Raw genomic sequence first — 17,800 nt, 5'->3', positions numbered from 1 at the left:
GCACATGTACGCCCACTCTTGCCGAGCTTGATGGTGGTCAGGTCCAAGCCACCACCACACGTGCATCCTCCACTGAACTGCAAACCGCCGCCCCGCAATTGCACTTCCGCTTTCCGAGAATTGGTTCCCGCAGCCTCGACAACTCGACACTTCAAAAAGCGCCGTGCCTCACTCGCTCGTCCCTTCAACACACTGTCGTGCTCTCGCTCTGACCACGTTTCCATTTCCATTTCTAGTTCCGCCTCAGCTGCGGATCGAACATGCGCGCGGAACTCTGTCTAGGCAGTGGCGTTCTTGGCCCACACCTGCTCGGCATAGAGCGGGTAGATGTCCTGGGTGGTGTACTGGTTGTACGCCGCCACGTCCGAGAGCGAGTAGGTGCGCTCGGTCTGGAGGCCGTTGAGGATGCGCACGACGTTCTTGGCGATGAAATCGAGGAAGATGACGTCCACCTTGTCGGTCGGTCCGACATTGTCGCCCGTCACGGGGCTCTGCACGTAGTCCGGCACCGACGCAAAGGGGATGGCGTTGTGGATGGTGTCGTCGCCATCGCCAGGGCAGTCGTCCTTGGTCACGTAGCCGAGCGTGCGCTGAGCCTGCGCCGCAGCAGCACGCGCATCGAGCTTGGCCAGGTCGAGCGCAGCCTCGTTCGACGCAAAGTGGTGCTGCTCCTTCATCCAGCGGTTGTAGATGTGCGACACGTGGCCCTTGGCATACAGATCCTTTTCCACCTCGTCGTCCTCGGCGCTGCGTCTCCTGCTCGACGCCTGCGCCGCCTTGTCGTGGTTGAGACTGTGGATGATCTGGCTAGCGTACTGGTACGGCACGTCCTTGATGTACTGGAATGCGTCGGTGAACGGCGACACGATGTACTGGTCGTTCTTGGTGAAGGGTCCCGCGTAGAGGTCGAAGCGCTGCGAGCCGCTGTTGGCGATCACGAGGTTGGGCACGCCCTTGCGCTCCGCGTTGGACGTCGAGATGACCGTGGGCAGCACCTTGTTCGTCATAAAGTTGATGAGCGACGACGTGTCGTTGATGGGCACGCGCTGCAGGTAGTAGTCCTGCGGGGCGTTGCCGTAGACGTGCGAGAGGTTCCACGCGTCGGCGACCTGGTTCATCTGGCGCGTGATCTTCTTGCCGAGCGCCGTGTCGAACTTGGTGGGCTTGGACGAGAGGCCGGCGTGGTAGGCGTAGTTGCGACGGTTGGCATCGATGTACGAGCGGCTGAACGTTGGGCCGTCCTGCGTAAAGTTCATCGAGAGCCAGCCGATGGTCTCGAGGTAGCGGCCAGACTCGATGCCCATCGAGTACTTGTCGTACGTGGTGCAGTCGCGGATGTGCGAGTGTCCGCCGAGCACCATGATGGGAGTGGTCGGGTGCAGCTTGCGGATGGCGTCTATGACGACGGGGAACTGGTCCTTGCGCACGGGCATGTGGCCCGTGACGATGAAGACGTCGGGCTCATCCTTGATCGCGTCGGCGAACCACGGCTCGAGGACCATCTTGGCTGGGTCCTGGACAGTGATGCCCTGGTCGGCACCGGTGAAGTTGAAGAGCACACCGAGCGAAGTCACCTTGCGTCCGTGGTCGGTCTTGAACTTGACGAACTGCTCGCCAAAGTTGTAGGTCACGTTGGCTCCGCCGCCGCGAGGTGGAGCATGGCTGACTTTGACGTTGGAGCCCATGTAGCGACCGTGAGTCTTTGGGACAAACTCGGTCAAGGTGTTCCAAGCGTTCTCATACTTGTACAGCTCGTGATTGCCAACTGTGAGGAGATCAAAGTCGACCATGGCGTGGAACTGGTTCGAAACCTGGCCGTCGACCTGGCCGGCAGGGTAGCCATCGCTAAGACCTGCTCCGTCGTGTAGATCTCCCGTGTCGACAAGGATCAGATCGACTCCCTTCTTCTTGGCGAGCTTGCGCATGTGCGATACGAACGAGGCAAAGTCGCCCCAGTCGCCTGAATAGTTGGGTTCAGGCTCGCTCTGCTTTTTGTGCCCTTGATACCAGCCGTGAACGTCTGTGAGGTGTAGAGCCACCATATCGCCCCAAGTGAGATCGCGAAGGAGTGTTTCGCCGCCGCTCGGCTGGATCGAATGATCAGGAGTGCGGGGAGCCAGGCCCTGCGCGTGGTCGATGCCTGGGCAAGCGGCGGCAAAGCCAGCGAGCACGACTGCCGCCGAAATGAAGTTATTCAGCAGCATCATCGATTCCGACCGTTCTCGTGGAGTACGTCTAGATAGGGGAAAAACAGATGCGGTCGTGTTCGCGCACATGAGCTTCTTATTATATACTCGCATTGGTGGTGTGGCGTGCGTGCGGGGGATGCATAAATTTGACAGCGGCTGTTGACTGATGTGTTGCCTTCATTTGCTGGCCAGCCGCGGCGTCTGGATGAGCCGTCGGCCAGGCACAAAAGTAGCCGTGGGCGGAAGATGCGAAAAAAGGAAGATGGTGATCCGAGCCGAGGCGAGTTTGTCGCCTCTGCGCTAAGCGAAGGGTGGTGCATGCGGTGCGTTATCGGCAGCAACACCACCGAGTAGCAATCACCCGCTCGAGCTCGGTTACCGATTAACGGTAGTCGCTCGGGCTGCGCCGAGCTTGAGTCACATGGTGCACAAGATAAGCCGGATGCTCGGGATGCCCTCCTGGCAATCATGATCGACTCGTGAGTGAGATGGTCCCGAGTCGCGCTTGATGTTGTCCAGGATGGCGAGCTGCGGGCGGAGTCAGGACGCTGCGCCGGCGGTCGGAAACGTGCAGCGAATCGCAACGTTCGTCGAGCGGGAACCGCTGTGAAACGGCGAGAACGTGCGCTTTGCTCGACGTTCTTCGCAATTTCTGAAAACAAGTGCGGATGGATCTGCAAAGCGCGACGGGGCCGACTCGCCGTCCAGCAAGCGAAGCTGCACACGACATCACGTTCCTATTCAGAGGATCTGCATCCCATTCAGCTTACAGGTACGCGGCTTCTCCGAGGCGCAGCGGGTGATGAGCGTGGTGAGAGGTCTGAACCTTGAAACCGAGCGTGGGAGTGTTCTGGACGAGCCGACACCAAGGTGATGTGACAGCCCAGAGCGGCGTGACAATACGCAGGAACCCACACTCAACTGAGTGACCATCCGAGCCACTTTCTAGGAGCACATCATGTCGCGTCTCACCCAATGCGAGCTTCCCACATCTCACAGTCTCGACACTCTGATTACCAACACTTCTTCGGAAGGACCAAACATCTGCGGCCATAGAACCGTGAAAGCACCGCATCCCGTCCGATCTGCGAAGTTAAGCACGGTATCGCCTAGTCAGTACTGCGGTGGGGGACCACGCGGGAATCCTGGGTGCTGCGGTTTCCTTTTGCCCTTTTTTTTGCCCCTTTGACTGCCGTCAAAAGTCACATTCTCATGCGTCAAAGTCACACTCTCACGCTCCAAGGACCAATATGGACCAACGAGGTTTTAGAATTGCTGCGGTAGATCTAGTGTGCGAGCACAGACATAGCCTGTGCAAGTGTCGTGGCCGAGCAGACGAAGAAGGGACCAAGAATCGCAACCATGACGAGCGCCTTTAGTTCTCCTGCTCGACCTTGAGGAGGAACTTTTCCAAGTCGAATGCTGGGCTCTCGGGGTCCGTCTCGACTAAAGTTGTCAAAAAGAGAAAAACAAGCGCAGGGAGGAGTCAGTATGAGCTTCGATCGCGTGGGTTGAGCACTGTGCGGGCTGCTCGCGATTCAACCAGCGGACCTGTCGTCGGATTGCCCTCCGTTCTCCTCAAGCGTGCTTTCCGTGTCCATCCGCCTTCCGCATCCTTCCCTCGGCCGTGATTTCACGGTCAGATATCCGTGACAATGCACAAACGGCACAGCCCGGTTCGCGCTCGCCAGACTCTTCCTCGAAAACTCGCCACCGCTCGAGCTAGCGACATGCGACCTTGGGGCGAGGGGCGAGACGTCTGTCGGATCACTGAGCAGCAGTCTCGCACGGACGGAATGTCTGCGACATTCTCTCTCCCTCCCCTTTGCTCGTCTGCCTCTTCCTAGCCCGCGTCGCTGTATGCATCTGGCATCCCCCTCTTTCGGCGCCCTCCGACCGCTTTATCTGCACCATTCCTCCAACATAGACAAGACCTTGGAGTCGATGACCGCGCTGGTGCGAGCAGCATGCATTTGTACGTACCTCCCGACGAGCTCTGCTTGGCGACGAGGCGGTTCTTGTACGCCTCCTTTGCCTTTTGGATGAGCTGCTCCTTGTGCTTGTACTCGGCGTGGGCTGCCTTGACGTCCGCCTTGGCTTGCAATGTCCTGCGGTGCAGGATGCCGTATCCGATGCCGCCGACGAGTGCCGAGTAGCGGACGACCTGTCGAGACGATCCAGCGGAGAGTTGCAGCGCGGGCGAGTGTGTGCAAACGTTGGCCAAGTGCAGAGATCGTGGAGTGCGGTTCAGGCGGAGACCAGGGAGTCGAGGAAAGAATGCAAAGGATTCTGTCAGTATACGCTCGTCTGCGCGGGATGCTTTGCCATCGGAAGGGAGTCGGGTTGCTCGTCAAAGCATGCGCCGACGGGAGGCCACAAAGACGCGAGAGACGGATGCGCTGATGCTCGATTCGGGAAAGTTCCGAGCTGTGCAACGGTGCCAGCCTGTCTGGGAGCCAATCTCGACGAACGCGAGACGTTCCTGCGACGGAGACTTACGTTCAAGACTGGGGAGCTGGCCATTGTGATTATGTGCGATGCGCGGGCGCGGGTGATCCTAGGAAAGGTGACCGAGTTTGGACGGACGGAGCCTCGATGTGAACGATGCGAAACGTAGACGGCCTGGAAATCGACTGGCGAGCGCTACCGAGAGAGAGAGCGTGATGAGCCAGAGTTGACGATGCGAGATGCCGAGGATGCAAGAGGGGGTGATGTAGGCTAGAAGAGAAGATTGACATCCGGATCTCCAGGTTGCGCACTGCAGGCTGCAAGCCGCATCGCACGCAAGCGCCCTTCTCGCTCTCTCTCGGACGATGGCCCCGCTCTCAGCTCTGCTTCGGGGCGCCCGAATTCTTCTTGAAGTGTGGTCTTGAGTTTCGAGTTTTTGCCCAATTTCTACATCGACCCGGCCGCCACTTTGACCTGAGCGGCCGTTCTCGGGCGTCGCTGCCTAGCATTCGAGTCAATTCAATTTCGACCACCAGCTGCAGAGACGGGTTCAGATGCCCATTTGCCGAGATCGGAAGCTGTGTAGCTGTACGGTCTCACAGCTTCTAATGGAAAAGGACAGTCCGAAGTCGTCCGAGTTGGTGCAAAAAATCCGTCGCTTGTTAGACTGGCGGCTTGTTTGATGGGTCCAGGCGAAGCTTGGATTCTTCTAGCTGCGGCGTCCTCCCCGCAGCTTTCTCGCTGTGATGGCGGTGTGACATGCTGGCGGGTGTCTTGCAGTCTCAAGCTTTCTGAGTTTGGCATCTCTCAATATAGCTGCAGCAGACATACTGTGGTCTGCGAGGCAGAGCCGATTCGGCCCAACATCACCGAGTACGACAAGGCTTCAAGCAAGACAGACGCTAGCAGGCTGAAGTTGGAAGGTGCACTCCTGTGCGTCTCTGGGTCTCTGTGGCCTTCTTCTTGGGACTGGGCGCCGGGCTGATCACTTGCGCATCTGCGCTCGGAGCTGCAAAGCCCGCGAGAAAATTGGGCGAAAACTCAGACGGCCGAGAAGCGTGCCCAAGCGAAAGCGCGGGGTCAGAATTGGAGCGCAGCGCACGCAGCCCAGCACAGAGCGCAGCAGCAGACGACGTCGCGGCGAGCGACCCAATCGGGGGCGGCGCGAAGAAGCGGCGAGTGCTGCTGTTGCGTGCAGCTCTTCTGCGCTCAAGAGTCGACGCAGTCTCTCTCTCCCGAGAGAGAGGCAGAGAGAGAGGTCCGGCCATCGTGGCCGCTCGTTGTCGTCGTGGCTCGTTCTGCAAGTCGTCTGAGCTCGCCAGTCTTCTGCTTCTGTTCTTGCCCCCACATCTTCGCCTCGACCTTTCTTCTTGTCTCTTTCTTTCCGTTTCGGCTTCTGCATCCCCCTCGTTCAATATGGTTCTCAACCAGGAAAAGCTCGCCCGACTCCAGGCCGCCAGCCGAACCGGTACGTTGACATTGGCGACCAATTGCGACCCAAGATGCGCTCGAGCTGCCAGCCGCATCGCATCGCATCGCCTCCGCTCAGCTCTCGATCGCGCACCTTGCTGATCCATGCGACTCGTCTTTTTGCTCTTTTTGCTCCGTATCGGCATCTCCGCCCTATCAAACCGGCTATCATCACGCTTGGCTCTCGCTCTCTTGCATCGGCGACCATCGATCAACCACACGTTCCATCTCGCATACTCTGCCTTGCCTGGCATGACTCTTGCCGACTCGGTCGAATACCGGCGCGCCACTTCTTGCAACTCTCACGCAGGCGGCAAGGGTACCCCTCGCCGAAAGATGGCCCCCAAGCCCAAGGGCCCCGGCGGTGAGGACCCCAAGCTCCAGGCCGCGCTCAAGAAGCTCCAGGTGGAGCCCGTGTCTGGTATCGAGGAGGTCAACATGTTCAAGGAGGACGGCAACGTCCTTCACTTTGCCGCTCCCAAGGGTAAGTTGTTTCCGCCATGCCGACTTGCATCATCACGCCGATTTTCCACGACGCACGGAGCTAGCCACCGCTATTCCAGATGGACAGCGCATACTATAACCAGGATTGCAGGTCGTGCCAGCCGGTGGGAGGAACAGGTCCGCTCCCCATGATCAGAGGGTGCAGAGCCAGGCGATCTCAAGCGGCATCGGACGAGGGCCGCGACAGAGAGACCGGGATGGAAGCACGACTGCAGATGTTTCAATCTGGAGCACCCACGCCATAGTCGGGACCAAGCCGACAACTCGACAACACATGCAGCGGCAGCCAAGCATTCGCACACCCGATCGACGTACTGACACTTTGCCTTGCATTCGCAAACAGTCCACGGCCTTCCCACCAGCAACACGTTTGCCGTGTACGGCAACGGCGTCGACAAGGAGCTCACCGAGCTTGTGCCCGGTATCCTGAACCAGCTCGGCCCTGACTCGCTCGCCTCGCTGCGCAAGCTCGCCGAGTCGTACCAGGCCATGAACGCCCAACACGCCGCGTCGCAAGCCGCTGCGGGCGCCTCCAAAGACGACGACGACGTGCCCGATGTCGTCGAGAACTTTGACGAGGCCGACAAGAAGGAGACCGAGGTGGACAAGCTCGACTAATCGAGTCGCCAACGTCTACAGCGCTATCCGCTCAGAGTGGGGCCACCAGCGGCGCACGGTTGAGGCCCGACTCGCGTTCTCAGCCGAGTCCTGTGTCACGACCCCTCTTCCCCCCCCCCCAAAAAAAAATCAAACACAGTTCTCGAACCAACCACACTTGGCACAGGCATATGCGTTCATGGCAGGTGGTGGACGGAGTCTAATCGGTCACGGTGAACTTGTGTGTGGCGCCCTTTTGGAGGACACGTTGGTAGGCTGGGCGTTGTGCGCAGCGCTTGAGCCAGGCCAGCGTGTTTGGCCAGTCTTGCTTCTTTTTCCCATCCGACGAGATGCCGGTGTCCATGTAGAGGGTGTATTCGGCGGAGAAGACGCACATGAGATCGGCTGCTGTCAGGCTATCCCCTACGAGGTAGTCGTTGCCAGCCAGGGCGGATTCTAGCGCGTTGAGGTTGTTCTGAATGTTGGGCGTCATCTTGGCTTCGATTTGCGAGGCCGAGGAAGCGTCGCTGAACCAGCGAGGGTAGATGGCCGCCAGGGTATGCACCATCATGCCCTCGCTGAACGAGATCCACGCCTCGACATCGCCCCGCTTCTGCCAATCGTCCACGGGACCTAGAAGCGAGCTTTCGGGAGCGTAACGCTGGATGAGGTACTTGACTTGCGCAGCCGATTCTCCCAGTTGGACGTCCGAGTCGACGAGGTAGGGTGACTTGCCGAGCGGGTTGCCAGATTCGGACTTGAGCGTAGGTTCGGCTCGTTTGCCTTGGATGCGTCGGTAGTGCTTGAGGTCGTAGTCAAGCTCGAGCTCCTCCAATGCCCATGCCACGCGGAACGCGCGCGAGTCCTCGAGGTAGTACAAGACGCGAGACATCGTATCCCAGCCTCAGGCTTCAATGATGGTGGTGGTAGCAAGCAAAGTCAGCGTCGGTGCTGGCCCCAACCAAAGGGGCAATGATTGAGCTGCACGATCCCAACACCGATTCGCCGACAGCCGCCGAACCGCTCCACTCGGTGCGGGGTAAGAATACGCAAATCCCGCATCCGAGCCAAGCTTAAATACGAACAGCCTCGCACCGCCGATACATCCGTCGAGCAGCACTCTAAAAGCTTCTCACTCGTGCGAAGGATACCGCAGCAGACTGCAATGCACGACGCTCACTCGGCAGAAGCGGGGCTAGATCCCGATCGATGGCACTTGGATCGGGTCAGCTGCGCCGTTCGGCACCCTTCCGACCAGCTCAGCCCGGAACTCAAGCGCTCAAGTGCAGGTACGTTGCGTGAGTGAACTCATCAGCAAGCACGGGCACATCATACGCTCTCTCTTCGACCGGCACCACACCCGCTGCTATGAGGCGCATCCTGCAGACACTGCCGGACTCTGATATTCGTGGTGCATGTTGGTGGCTAGGCGAGCTTTCCTTCAGCCCATCGGTTGGTCTTGAGAGCCATCCTGGCATCGCAAACAAACAACAAGAAGAAGAAGCAGACAAGGTCAGCGCGAGTTTGCAAGGAGGAAAGGGAGGCGTGGATACATACTCGACCGCAGCCGATCCCCAGTCGAGGCCGTGGTTGTGGCCCTTGTTGGCGCCCCTTCCGACGCCGCTCCTCTCGAGCGCCTGGTCTTCGGTGAGCGCGGTCAGAACGCCAAGAATGACCGGCACGCCCGTGTCGAGGCCCACACGCATGAGGCCCGAGCAGCACGATTCCGAGATGTATTCAAAGTGCATCGTCGATCCCTTGATGAGCACACCGATGCCGATGACCGCATCCAGCGCCGCCTTGGAGGGCTTGGACGACGAGCCTGCGACAGGAGTAGACGGCTTGCTGTTGTCGTCGAGCAGCGAGGTGGCACCCATGAGGTCCGACACGTTCGACGACGCCTGCACCTGCGAGCCCGAGATGAGCCGCGACACGCCGTGCGGCAGCTCCCACGAGCCAGGCACACTCTCGATCACAATGTTTTCCGGCTTGACGCCCGCCTTGGTGATGGTCTCGACGCAGCCCTGTACGAGCGGCGTGATGCACTCCTCGTTCCATCGAGCATGCACAATGCCGATGCGCAGCTTGTCCGCGCCGGGGAAGGACGTAGGCGCCGGAGCGGGTCCCTTGATGCTCGCCATGTTGGTCTAGTTGGCGGTCGCAGAGGGTGTGCGTGCGAGCGAAGAGCTTTATACGAAGTGTCGATGGCGGAGGTACGGATGAGGTCCGGTGACGATTGCGTAAGGAGGCAAAGACGAGGTTGGAAGAAGGAAGTCGAGGTTGGGGTTCAGCTCGGCTGCCGGCCACTTGGGCAGTGGAAGCCGTCCGTGCGTGGCAGCAGACCACAGCCACGCGCACACGACGGCCGCCCTTTCACATCTCCCGCAGTCCGCGGACACAGAGCGAAGGCTTGGCTCCAATTCGTCGGATCTCACGGTGATCGGCTCGCATCCCGATCGGTTTCCGATTCGCGGCTCGCTCGGCGATTTTCTCGGACCTCGTTCTCGTCGGCTCGGACGGGCCGCACAGGATGCGCTCACCACATGACATGGACATGGTCGAACCATCATTCAGTCTTGATCGTACTTCGACCAAGCTTCACATAAGTCGACCAGTCCAACAGAGAGTTGCAAGGACAAATGCAGCCAACAGTTGCATTTCCTTCTGCTTCCCCACTACACTCTTTCTCTGGTCTAACATCGGCCACTTTGGCGCACCGGAATCCGCTTTTTGTAGCCTCGCAGAACCAGATCTCCGGCGCCTATTTCTTCTTCTGCTTCTGCGTAACGAGTAGACAGGGCCTTGTGGCAGCACCAGTCTACCTCAACCGCCAGAAATGGAGCTTTTGTATCCAAGACGTGAATCCTGTCAAGGTGTCTGAAGGCTCTGCTTGTGCCGCTGCACGAACGCGAGAAGACTCACATGCTTGCTCGTCCACGCGTTGCCGACAGAACAGTGTGCCGTGGGAACCGCTGCACCGGTGTGGATGTCATTGTCTTCCGGGCGTTTGAGCTCGTCTATGTCGGCTCGTCGGACGATGGCGCCGCCGCATCATCCCCGTCGCTCCGTCCTCCTCGGCATCCGACGTCGCAGCGCCCGCCGCCGTCGTATCATCATCCACCGCTGCCGCCATCACGCCATCCGCCTCCGCCACCTCGCGTGGACGCGGTCGACGAGGCGGATGCGGTCGGCGCGGCGGCTCCACCGCCACCATCGTCGCGCCGCCGCCGCCCAACCTGCGCTGGGCCGTGTCGGCCTCGCAGCCGTACCGGCTCGACATGGTCGACCACACCACAGACCAGCTGGCCAACGCATGCGGACTTCCGGAATTCTGCTCATATGCGGTGCGGCGTATGATCATCCAGACGATCGACAAGGCCCCGATCTCCGAGTCCGCTAAGCGGCTCGCCATCGGCCACGAGCCTGGCTCGGGGACGATGGCCAACAGCTATCTGTCGCGCCGCACAGGCATCGACTTGATGCGCCTCGCCCGAGCGGGCACCCACCGCGCGCATGGTCGAATATGGCCTCTGTCGCGTCGAGTCAGTCGCGCAGAAGCCCTCGACGCTCGATGCAAGCGCCCAAGGCGGCCGTCGAGCAACACCCCACGCTGCAGCGCCTCGTCGCCGTCCGACCAGCTCGAACCGCTCAAGGCCGAGCGGCTGCGTCGCATCCAGCGCGTCAACAATCTGCACCGTAGACTGCGCCAGCGCGCCCGGACAGAGCAGGCCCATCAGGCCGAGCAGGAAAGGGACTTCCAAGCGCCCCGTCCAAGCCGAAGGCCGGGCGGCAATACGCAGGCACGTCCTCGCCGAGACGCGCCAAGACGCGCACGAGGAGCGAGACGAGGGCCGCAGCGACGACGCCTGGCTCGAGCGCGTCGATTTAGTGTGGCAAGTGAATCAGCAGACGCCGTCGATGAGCCGACCCCTTGTGGCCGACCGAAGGATGATGACGGAAGGCGTCGATCGTGTTCGACACAAAGTGCATCTGCAGTAGGTGCGCGCTCCTATGGAATTGCGAGTTGGTAGTGGCGTGAAGCACGATCTGCCACAGAGCCCGCTCGGCTGCGTTTTTTTAGCGTGCATGGAAGCGAGTTTTAGGCTAGCCGGTGTATCGAACCAGGTTCCAGCAAAAGCCCCCGCGTACCTACGTCCTGCCGGCGACGGGCGCCAAGAATGCCGGCGGCGGCGGTGGCAGCGGCGGTGGCAGCGGCGGTGGCAGCGGCGGTGGTGACGAATGACGCGAGTGCATGCAGCCGATTTTCGCCTCGGCAAGAGAGGTTTGACGCTTTCTACGTGCACCGGCATGCTGTGGTGCGCGACCCTGAGGCCAGCAATCGCGGAGCCTTGTCAGGGTTGCAGCACAATGCTACGACTGAAAGAGATTTGCATGGAAGCCATGCCAACAAGGAGCAAGCAAAGCGCGCTCACCCACACGCACGTAGCCAGCGAGGTGCATTGGGCCCAGGTGACAGCCACGGCAATGAGGGCCGTTATAGCGACGGACGTAGAACCGCGGTATTGCCAATCCGTGATCCTTGTCCTGGCACTGCGTTTCGTCGTGGAAGAGCGTGGCGCCGAGCGGTACTCGAACTTGGTTGCCGCAAGCACCAGGATGGCAAGCACAAAGGCCGTGCTGAGGAGCGCGTTGATAGTCAAGACTTACATGATTGCACCGTCTTTCGATCGGAGAATGATGGTGGGCAAGAGTTGAGCAGGCAACGTCCAGAATCCGTGCGCACGGCTGCTGCGCACAAGACCGGATCCGCGGATTCAGCTCTTCTGCGAAACAAAGACCAAATGAAGTGCACAAACGCTTGCCGAGATTCGTTGTCGAGAGACCTCGGCCCGCTTGCTGAGTGGCAGAAGCGGACCCTGAATGCCATGCTCAGGGTGCAGTTGCCGTCGCAAGGGGATAAAGAATGAGATTAAATCACGAAGAAAAAGAGGTTGCAAAAAGATGCCGGAAATACATTGGGAAAAGGTGATGGCAGCGAGAGGGCGCGCGGACTGTAGAGACTGCCGGACAAGCCTCGCTGTTCGATCCGCGATTCTTGCGAATTCGGGGCTCGAGTGCAGCGTCGAGTGCGCATATTTTGGATGACGGCCGGTGACGGCCTTGAGGACGAAGATGGCTTCCAAGCCAGACCCTCAGCCACGCACGTTTCTCACCAGCTGATCGATCCACGCACGATCCATGGCGGTGTGTCCACCTTGGAGAAGGACGCCGTCAGCATGTGCGGGATGCGCAACTTCCTGGAAGCCTGCCGCCGAGCCCGGTGCAGTGACACCGCGCTCATACCTCGCCCAGACACCACCAGCGCCGTCGGCAGCCTGGGCGCGATGGAAATGCGCAATGTGTGCGGCGTCAGCCATTTCGATCGTTGTTCTTGCACCACCGAATTCCGGCTTGAAGGTGTTTTCCAGTCGGCCTACGAGTCGAGCTTTCTGCTCCTTCTGCTCGGCAGACATGCTGTTCAAGATGGCGTTGACATGGTGGTAGATAGCCTGTCGTCGGGCAGCGTATCTTGCGGGCTCGCGCCGGGCTTCGAAGATGTACCTGTCCAAACCTTCTCTACTGTGGAGGGGAAGCGGCGATTGGTGTCCTGACGGCAGAAACTGACTTCCTGCACGAATCTGCTGAGACCAGAACGGGTCTCGCATGGCCTGATCAACGTCGTACGGCGCGAATCGTTGTGCGACCCATTCCAGCGGTTGCTTTCCGCCGTCCTTGGCCGCGTACGACTGGAATGAAGACGTGAAGTACACCTCGCCTTGCGGGTTGTTCCTCTTGACGAGCGGTCGCAGCTGGAGAATGAAGCGTTCCTGGGCGGCCATGTCAGCCTGGCGGCTGTTATAGCCGTGGAGCAGCATCAGACTCTGAACGGTTCCGTGGTCGGCGCTGTCGATAACGAGCCTGACATCGTCGAGTTGGGCCGGTGCAATCTGGAAGATGGCGACCTCTTTGCCGGCAAGCTCTCGATGCATGTCACGCGCGTTCAGTCGCGGAATCCGCATGGCTGGGACGCCGTCGTACCAAACTTCGTGCGGAGCGTCCACGCCCAAGGGATTGCCGCCTTGCATGATCTTCAGCTTATCTTTGAGGTCTCGAGAGCCAAGGTGGTCGTTCTGGCGGTCAACGAAATTCACCAGCTCCTGAGCCGCATTCCTGTGCTTGTTGATTCCGGAGGTGACGACCACGACGCGCTGGTACTGCGGGTCCGCAAGCAAGCTCCACACCGCTGCCTTGTCGTCGAACTTTACGTCGCTGAACACCACCGCTACCTTGCCTTGTCCGTAGGGTGCTGATGCGAATCTGTCCGGGCCGGCAGCAGAAACCAGAGAAACGGAGAAAAGCAAAGTTGTCGCTAGCGCGGCGATGAGCGCCAAAGGCACGATCCCAAAGAATCGTCCTGCGTGCATCTTGTGCCGAATCTTGTGAGTTGCTCAGTTGAGGTGAAGTGCTCCCGCTTGCTCGAGCACGACTTGCTTCTTGTGTCTTTGCAACAGAGCTGATGCAGTTGCGACTCGACGACGAAAAAGGGCAAAGAACGAACTATTTGTATGCCACGACCAGGTAGGGACGGATGACGCCTTCGGCACTGCTCATTCATCTCGTAGCGTGGGCGATGCTCAAAACTCCTCGACACGCATGAGTCGCCCATTGTCACCACCCGCGCAGAACCCACAACCGCTGTAAAACCCGCCGTCTGCGAGGAACGCATGGACACTTGCGTGTCCATCAGCTCACGCGCCATCGAATTGATCGCCTCACCTGCACGACTCCTGTCCGCTTTGCGTGCCTAGAGCTCCCCTAGTGGCGATCTCCGCCAGGATTCCTTCGCCGGTGTTCTCCTCGCCGAGATTGGCGCCGATGTCAACTCCTGGCGGAGCTGAAAGGCGGCCATGACCCCAACCTCGGCCAAATTCATCACGATCCACTTGAGTGGTACCGGTGGGAAACACGGTGGGACGGTTGCGGATAATTCCTGTCGCCGTGTTGAAGCCGGGATGTCCGGTATGAGAGCGTCACCACCCAACAAATCTCGGCATTTCATCTCGCCACCGCATACTCGGTGGTGGACCCGCAATGGGGCGAGATGACGAGGCTTCCATTCGTACTCATTGCCAAGTCTCTGCCCGAGAACAACAGTCGGACAACGAGTGGATGTAGATGGGCGTTGGAATCCCCACCGCGAGCAATGTGTCTGGTCGTTGCAGTTACCGGCCATGTCTGCTCATCACATTGCAACACACGGCCCGGTGTATCATGCAGATTGAATTGCACTTTCATAGATGCGTGGATTAGGGTGCGGCTGTTCTGCATCTCCGAGGGATTGGGACTGGTCCTGCGGATCGCAGCTCGGATGGTATTGCGATGCTCGATGACGGGACGGTTGCTCGGCGCCCTCCGGTTGCGCAAGGGTGACGACAGGCTCGCGGGAGACGCACTGAGCTGGCTCCGATTGCCGCCCGAGTTCGACGGCGTGATGAGGCCTCCGAGCAAGCGGCGCCGAGTCACAGTGTTTGCCCGAGCCACAGCGGCATTGGTCTGCACGAGCTGCTTGATCTTGGCGAGGAGCTGCGCGATCGCACGAGGGCTGGTTTCCCGATTCGAGGTGGATCGGAAGTCGGCGCCTTTCACGGGTCTAACATCGGCAACTTTCGCGCACCGGAATCCGCATTTCGTAGCCGACTCGAAGCTTCCCCGGCCGGTTGGAAGCCCGCCTTTGTCGTCTCTGCCTCTCTCTTCCTTTTCCTTGCTTGCTCGCCTCCACACCACTCTCCTTCGCACTCGTCCGCTTCGCATCGTCCCGGCCTCCGGCTTTGTCTGCTCCCACACCATCTCGCCGCCGCCATGAGGACGTCCCGACTCCTCCGCACCACCACCTCCTCCCTCCTCGCCCGTCCCCAAGCCTCTACAGCCGCAGCCCGCCTCGCTCCCTTCCTGCCCACCCTGTCCGCCGCTTCCCGCACCATGTCCTCGAAGCGCGTCAACACCGCCAACGCAAGGCTCAGCCAGGTATCCCGCCAGTTCTCTTCGTCCGTCTCCATGAGCGTCTCTGCGCCCAAGTCTGGGTCCGCCGCCGGTGCCAACGCCGCGCTCGACGACAACAAGCTCGTCAAGCTGCTTTCCGAAGGCGGCCTGCGCACCATCCTGCTCAACCGCGAAAAGGCGCTCAACGCGCTCAACCAGCAGATGGTCGACCTCATCGATGCCGCGCTCGACGAGTGCATCCAGGCAGCCGCTTGCAACGTCATCCTCCTCCGCGGTACCGGCCGTGCGCTCTGCTCCGGCGGCGACGTGCTCGCCGTCGTCAAGGCCGCCGACTCGTCCGACGCCAAGGTGCGCAACACCGCGCTCGACTTTTTCCAGTCCGAGTTCCAGCTCGACTACAAGATCGCGCGTCTCGGCGAGGCTGCCAACGCGCACAGCGCCGGTAAGGGCGCCGAGGACGCACGTACGCTCACCAAGAGCAAGGGCGGCGAGCTCAAGAAGCCCAAGACGTTTGTCTCGGTCATGGACGGCATCACCATGGGCGGCGGTGTCGGTCTCTCGGTGCACGCGCCCTTCCGCGTCGCTACCGAGCGCACCATGTTTGCCATGCCCGAGACCGGAATCGGCTACTTTCCCGACGTCGGCGTCACGCGCGTGCTCGCCCGCCTCGACGGACGCATCGGCCAGTACCTCGGCATGACCGGCGCACGCATCTCGGGCGAGGAGGCCTACCTCGTCGGCCTCGCCACGCACTACATCACCTCGGGCAACATCGACGCGCTCGCCCACCGCCTCAGCACGCTTCCTGCCGAGAGCGCGCTCAACCCTTCGCTCGTTTCGCAGGCGCTGCACGAGTTCGACGCCGACCCGCTCGCCGCCAACGAGACGCTCGCCAAGTCGGCCTTCTTTGGCGACCGCCGCATCGCCCTCGACTATGTGTTCGGCCAGCTGTCGTGCGAGAGCATCTTTTCGTGTCTCGACGAGATCGCGTCGGCCAAGGCGGACAGCCAGGCTGCGGTGGAGCTGGCCGAGCTCGGACTGGCGCAGATCACGCCCGAGGTGCAGGCCTGGGCGCAGCAGACGCTCAAGGACCTCAAGACCAAGTCGCCGCGCGCACTCAAGATCACCCACCAGGCCATTCTCGAGGCGAGGCGATTCGACGTCGAGGAGGCCTTCCGCTTCGACATGCGCCTCGCCACCGCCTTTTGCGACTTTTCCATCGGCCGCGACTTTTACACGGGCGTGACGCATGTGCTGGAACGCGACCCGGCCACGGGCAAGCGTCGCACGGGCATCGCGGCCTGGGACCCGCCCTCGCTCGACAAGGTGTCCGACACCCAGATCCGCGCCCAGTTCTTCTCGGACCTCGACACGGCTCGCAAGGCTGGATTGCAGATGGACGTGCCCGAGCTGCCGTCGGTCCCGGCACCGGCTACCTCGAAGGAGGCGCGCCAGGCACGCGATAGCCTGCTGAGGGGCAAGGGTCCGCTGAGGTGGGAGCAGAGCCACAACGTCTTTGCGCTTCCGTCCGAGGCCGAGTGCGCCGCCCTGCTCGAGGGCAACCACCCAGCCGCAGCAGCCGTCACCCCGGACAGCGCAGAACTCATCGACTGCCTCAAGCGCCACAAGGGCCACCTCCCCGGCCTCGAGTTCAAGGTGGCCGACTGGATCAAGCGCTCCCACCGCTCCGCATAGCCAGCTCATAAAAGCATTCGGAAAGAGATATGAAATGCACGCGATTACCATGACAACCGCCGTACCGCCGTGTGCACCCATATGAGATCGAGGTGTCGTCGCCGAGGCATCATCAACTCCCTTTGGAACCACCAACGGCGCCGGTCGTATAGTGAGCATTATTGGTCTTGAGTTTGTTTCTTTTTTTTTCGCGTCGCCTCCACCACGCTGCGCCTTGCCCAGCCCAGAGATTTTTTTGGTACGACCCTATTTCCTCGCTGTGGCCGAATTTTACCGTTCTTCGTTTTGCGATATATGCAGGGCTACCAGCCGTTCATTTGTATAACAACACCAAGCGCTGGTCGTATAATGGTTATTATTTCTGCCTTCCATTGGCGCCTGAGGATTATGTAATGCTTACGTAATCACCTTGGTAGCAGAAGACAGGGGTTCGATTCCCCTCCAGCGCATTTCTTTTTGCCGTCGCGGCCTCGCGGGACCGCTGAACCACGCGACTCCTCTTTTTTTTTTTTTTTTTTCCGGATCCAAAATTGCTCGGTATTTGCTGGCGGTCTTGTTGCTCGTGCAGCGAGTGCATTGCTATGTATCATGGCTGACGGTGCTGCAAGCTGCTTGAATTCAACTATCTTGTGTGGTATCGATCAAGTCACTGTCACGAGGTGGACATGCTCGTATCTTCTTGCGGTCGGTAGCGTTTCGCACAAGCTCGCACTGCGGTCTTGGTGAAAGAGACTCAATTCGCACAAACTCGATTGCGTCGCTACTCTGCATTCATTGTCATTGTCATTGAGATCATTGAGAAGCCTTGCAGCGAGGTCCTCTTCGGAGTTGCCGACCAGCCTTTCTCTGTCGGGCGCTCGCAATGCCATCGTCTCTTCTCTTCGGGCCTCTTTTCG

The 17,800-nt window shown here is 60.1% G+C and overlaps 8 protein-coding genes and 1 non-coding gene across 9 annotated transcripts; 4 read left to right on the top strand and 5 right to left on the bottom strand.

Annotated features, from left to right (window-relative positions):
* Positions 1-278: 278 nt before the first annotated feature.
* Positions 279-2,370, bottom strand: PAN0_040c6347 (vacuolar protein; the record flags this gene model as incomplete). Its single annotated transcript, XM_014798204.1, has 2 exons — positions 279-2,173; positions 2,295-2,370. The coding sequence occupies 2 exons, from the start codon at positions 2,368-2,370 to the stop codon at positions 279-281; spliced, it is 1,971 nt and encodes a 656-aa protein (XP_014653690.1).
* A 1,194-nt stretch (positions 2,371-3,564) lies between these two features.
* PAN0_040c6346 (uncharacterized protein) lies at positions 3,565-4,712 on the bottom strand (the record flags this gene model as incomplete). The annotated part of the gene is made up of 3 exons (XM_014798203.1): positions 3,565-3,635; positions 4,173-4,353; positions 4,689-4,712. The coding sequence occupies 3 exons, from the start codon at positions 4,710-4,712 to the stop codon at positions 3,565-3,567; spliced, it is 276 nt and encodes a 91-aa protein (XP_014653689.1).
* A 1,341-nt stretch (positions 4,713-6,053) lies between these two features.
* PAN0_040d6345 (transcription factor btf3-like protein) lies at positions 6,054-7,229 on the top strand (the record flags this gene model as incomplete). Its single annotated transcript, XM_014798202.1, has 3 exons — positions 6,054-6,105; positions 6,418-6,591; positions 6,955-7,229. The coding sequence occupies 3 exons, from the start codon at positions 6,054-6,056 to the stop codon at positions 7,227-7,229; spliced, it is 501 nt and encodes a 166-aa protein (XP_014653688.1).
* Positions 7,230-7,428: 199 nt separating this feature from the next.
* Positions 7,429-8,100, bottom strand: PAN0_040c6344 (glutathione s-transferase protein; the record flags this gene model as incomplete). The annotated part of the gene is made up of 1 exon (XM_014798201.1): positions 7,429-8,100. The coding sequence occupies one exon, from the start codon at positions 8,098-8,100 to the stop codon at positions 7,429-7,431; it is 672 nt and encodes a 223-aa protein (XP_014653687.1).
* A 533-nt stretch (positions 8,101-8,633) lies between these two features.
* On the bottom strand, positions 8,634-9,349 carry PAN0_040c6343 (lumazine synthase; the record flags this gene model as incomplete). The annotated part of the gene is made up of 2 exons (XM_014798200.1): positions 8,634-8,679; positions 8,766-9,349. The coding sequence occupies 2 exons, from the start codon at positions 9,347-9,349 to the stop codon at positions 8,634-8,636; spliced, it is 630 nt and encodes a 209-aa protein (XP_014653686.1).
* A 781-nt stretch (positions 9,350-10,130) lies between these two features.
* On the top strand, positions 10,131-11,451 carry PAN0_040d6342 (uncharacterized protein; the record flags this gene model as incomplete). Its single annotated transcript, XM_014798199.1, has 3 exons — positions 10,131-10,140; positions 10,221-11,235; positions 11,334-11,451. The coding sequence occupies 3 exons, from the start codon at positions 10,131-10,133 to the stop codon at positions 11,449-11,451; spliced, it is 1,143 nt and encodes a 380-aa protein (XP_014653685.1).
* Positions 11,452-12,361: 910 nt separating this feature from the next.
* PAN0_040c6341 (uncharacterized protein) lies at positions 12,362-15,020 on the bottom strand (the record flags this gene model as incomplete). The annotated part of the gene is made up of 3 exons (XM_014798198.1): positions 12,362-13,526; positions 13,986-14,199; positions 14,468-15,020. The coding sequence occupies 3 exons, from the start codon at positions 15,018-15,020 to the stop codon at positions 12,362-12,364; spliced, it is 1,932 nt and encodes a 643-aa protein (XP_014653684.1).
* A 48-nt stretch (positions 15,021-15,068) lies between these two features.
* Positions 15,069-16,904, top strand: PAN0_040d6340 (3-hydroxyisobutyryl-coenzyme A hydrolase; the record flags this gene model as incomplete). Its single annotated transcript, XM_014798197.1, has 1 exon — positions 15,069-16,904. One exon carries the CDS (start codon positions 15,069-15,071, stop codon positions 16,902-16,904), a length of 1,836 nt encoding a protein of 611 aa, XP_014653683.1.
* A 334-nt stretch (positions 16,905-17,238) lies between these two features.
* PAN0_t040d0001 lies at positions 17,239-17,353 on the top strand. Its single transcript has 2 exons — positions 17,239-17,275; positions 17,319-17,353. It is a non-coding gene; the product is annotated as a tRNA-Gly (tRNA).
* The last annotated feature ends 447 nt before the right edge of the window (positions 17,354-17,800 follow it).

This window comes from Moesziomyces antarcticus, assembly GCF_000747765.1.
Source record: "Moesziomyces antarcticus DNA, scaffold: scaffold_v10040, strain JCM 10317, whole genome shotgun sequence".
Classification (NCBI taxonomy): domain Eukaryota; kingdom Fungi; phylum Basidiomycota; class Ustilaginomycetes; order Ustilaginales; family Ustilaginaceae; genus Moesziomyces; species Moesziomyces antarcticus.
The sequence above is the reverse complement of the archived record's forward strand: the minus strand, read 5'-3'. Positions and strand labels throughout refer to the sequence as shown.